We start from the raw sequence: 3,390 nt of genomic DNA, 5'->3' as shown, positions 1-3,390 counted from the left end.
TTCCTCAGGAGATATGCCATCTGGCAACAACAGGAGAGCCTCCAGGCTTCGAAGAGTTACCAGCTGAATTCCAACTACAATCCCATCATTGTCATAAGGGGCCTCAGTTCATGCCGGGTGAGTTTGCTTACTGTTTCACGTCTCCTTCCTTGGTTGGTGCGCGTTTTCATTACTAATGAGCAAAAAACCTAGGCATTATGTCGCGTTTGTACGAAAGCTCCTACCGAGGATCGGAGACACCGCAATGGGTCCTGTTTAACGATGAGAAGGTCGTTGAGGCGAGCGATGTGGAGGAAATGAAGCAATTTGCATATGTCTACTTTTTCAGGATGCTCTAGATTTTCCCCTTTGCCCAATAACTATTTGTGAGTCGAGTTCCTGTGCAAGTAGACTCGGTTGCAATATACCGAATGCTACCTGAATGATTTAATGAAGTATTGACTCGTCTTATCCCTGATGTTTGAGACTATCGATTCCACAAATGTTTGATAAATGAACATGGGTAACGTTGCGGGCATCATACACAAAAATGGCTTTGATGAAATACGAAGTGCAACCAAAGCTGAAAATCAGTTTTTCTCCAATTCTAACCCTGGCAGGTATCTCAACAACATGTACATGTACATAGAAGGACTTGATATTCAAGTGAAAAAGGGTTATACATGCAAAGTCTTAAATTCTGTTGACGACACAACACCAGCCACATTCCACCCTTGATTAAAATACGCACAAATGGAACAGGTAAAACTACCCCCGCCAATAACCAACACAAAATAGGAAATAGTGGTTATATGTAGAGTTAGTGCAATGCAAGGTAAAGAAAGGGAAAAGGAAAAAAAAAATCAGTGAAATGGAGAAAAGTATCATCATATCCCCTCAACATCAGTGGCCACCAGGATTATTATTACCTTCGCGAACAGGTGTTGAAAACCGTCCTGCCGTCTCACTAATAATCCAAGAGAACCACTCGTCAAGCTTTCCCTTCTCGACATATGTGCGTAGCAAATCAGCCTCTGCATCCAGCTCCTGAAGGTAGCTAATCTGTTGATCCGGAGGCATGCCTGCATGGGACATTGAAGGGAAAATGTTTGATACAAGAATACGCGAGGGGGTGTAAGATTGGCGGGTCAGGCGAACATCCTCGCCAAGTACTGTGTTGTGAGGCATTGGGCGTTAGTTTTAAAACAACTCAAAATAGTATATAGATACAGCCTTTGTAAAGAACGGACAGGAGAAGAAAGAAAAGAATCCTACCTTCAGCAAGCTGTCTCATAGTCTCTGCTAACGCCGTTGCGTGAACCTTCGACTCAACCTCTCTATCCCCCTTCTTCTCTGTCCGATTGATAGCCTCCCAATTATCACGAATCATACAACGACGCCAGATGAGCCTTTCCAAACCGTCGCGATACTCGTGCGCTTGCTGGTCCTGATGATGGAAATTTCCCATCTTGAGAACGGTGAGTGCGAAGAAAAATTCATGCCCGCCAATGCTATCTTCCTCTTCTCCACCTTCAAGGAACCGAACGGGATCCATCAACGTCAGCAGATTGATGAGTTCCTCTGGCTCCATTGGTGATCTGGTAACGAGTTTGGCGAGGCAACGCTGGAGAAGGGCACGGAGAGCTGGCTTGCCGCGCACGACGTTGTTTCCAAACTGTTCGGTGGCGAGTTGGAGAGCGGCCCCGTCATCGATAGCACCATGTAGTGTTGGGAGGACATGTTCGTAGATCAATTCTTGAATGTTACATGTTTCCATAAGCTGGTCGAACGGCCTTACAGCGTCGTGCAGGCTTGCTGGCGCAGAGCCTGCCTTTTCGAATTCTGCTAGTTTGGCTAATTTGGCAAGCGATATTTCGACGCGCTTGCTCCAGATGTCGGTTTCTTGTTCAATCGCTAAGCGCTGCAGGGTCGTGCATGCGGTTTTATAATCACGCTCCCCAACAATATCATTGATCCAGCTCAGTTTTGAATACGCTGGGTGGCTTCGTAAAAATTTCGTAACCGCTCCCTGGTACTCCTGCATTATGAATAGCGTTTCTGGCTGGCCGACGGTGATGTGTCTGGTAAAGAAAGCATCAGCCCAGGCGTCACCAAATCGTTCGAAATAATTGTCAATTCTCCGTTTCCAGGCTTTCGTTCCTTCATCGAGTACTGGGCTATCGTCCTCTGATCGTCTTGGTGGCCTCTGCTCTTTTATTTGCTCGTGCAAGTCGACCATAAGTTCCACCAACGCATCCATATCTCGGAAGGATTCCGCAAGGGTAATTGCATCTTCCAGCAAGCCAATCGCTGCCAGTTTAAACAACTGTGGTTTGCGATTCTCCACATGCGATTTCTCAAGCATTTTCCCACTACTCTGGATCTCCGAGTCATTCTGCGCTGCACACCACATAGTCCGCTCTTTGTGTAGCAATGCAAATGCACGGAATTGCCTGGGGATATTTTCTTTGATAGTGTCGAGAACCTTGCTGGTTCTCGTAGTCGATGAATCTGATCCAGTAGCTGCAGTTGTAGCAGGGTAACGTCGACAGATGTTGAGTTCCAGATCCAAGAGCTGTTCGGTTTCTGAATAATTGATTTGCGTTGACGTCCAAAACTCAGGTAAAGCACTATACTGTGCCACGATAGCTGCATCGTCGTCCATAAATCCTTCGCCTACTCCGTATAGGGCGGCACTATCCTCTCGGAATTGAAAGGCTGTTTCCAGTGCAGCCAATGACAAATCACAAGCCTCGCAAACCCTCTCCGCAAATTGCCTGTCAATCGCACGCGACGTATTGCTATCTTCTTTCCGAAGCCCGTTTAGGATCCACGGGATGATGTATTCCATTCTCCACGTATCATGAATAAACCAATGCCGCACAATATCGGTTTCGCCGCTTCCTGGCTCAATTTTCGTTTTGTGATTGTCTCCCATTTTTGAAATAATGAAGTCGAGATGCGTCCGATTGCTGGTAGGATGCTCTTCGTTTCCCTGTTGTACCTTCCATATAGCTCGTTGAGCTGCCATTTTTTCTGCTCCCCACAAGAGCTTCCACCTCGTCAAAGGAGAAAAATATACATGAAATCGTTGTATGTATAGAGCTAGATCATGAAGTGCAGAAGCTCGCATTTTCATATACTGCTCCAGGGATGGGATGGTGGTCGGGATGAATTTCGAGTTAGACCGAAGAATTTCGTCACTTATTTGTAATGCAGCTTGTTCAAGCTCAGCGGGAGCAGAGCGAAGCTCATCATAACCAACAAATTCAAGAGGGTTCGATTTCATGCTACCGTAAAATACGATCTGCTCGAGTCGCGATTTAGCGGTAATCTTTGCCCCATCGGCAATATTGGAGGGCGGCCTGGGCAGAGCAGATACCCGAATGACGCCAAAGTTGCGAATCATGA

General features: G+C 46.4%; 1 protein-coding gene across 1 annotated transcript; it reads right to left on the bottom strand.

The window, feature by feature from the left end:
- Positions 1-882: 882 nt before the first annotated feature.
- On the bottom strand, positions 883-3,388 carry HCAG_02024 (predicted protein; the record flags this gene model as incomplete). Its single annotated transcript, XM_001544927.1, has 2 exons — positions 883-1,151; positions 1,255-3,388. The coding sequence occupies 2 exons, from the start codon at positions 3,386-3,388 to the stop codon at positions 883-885; spliced, it is 2,403 nt and encodes an 800-aa protein (XP_001544977.1).
- Between the last annotated feature and the right edge of the window lie 2 nt (positions 3,389-3,390).

This window comes from Histoplasma capsulatum, genomic scaffold (assembly GCF_000149585.1).
Source record: "Histoplasma capsulatum NAm1 scaffold_1 genomic scaffold, whole genome shotgun sequence".
NCBI classification, from domain to species: domain Eukaryota; kingdom Fungi; phylum Ascomycota; class Eurotiomycetes; order Onygenales; family Ajellomycetaceae; genus Histoplasma; species Histoplasma mississippiense.
This window is presented reverse-complemented; position numbering and strand designations above follow the sequence as displayed.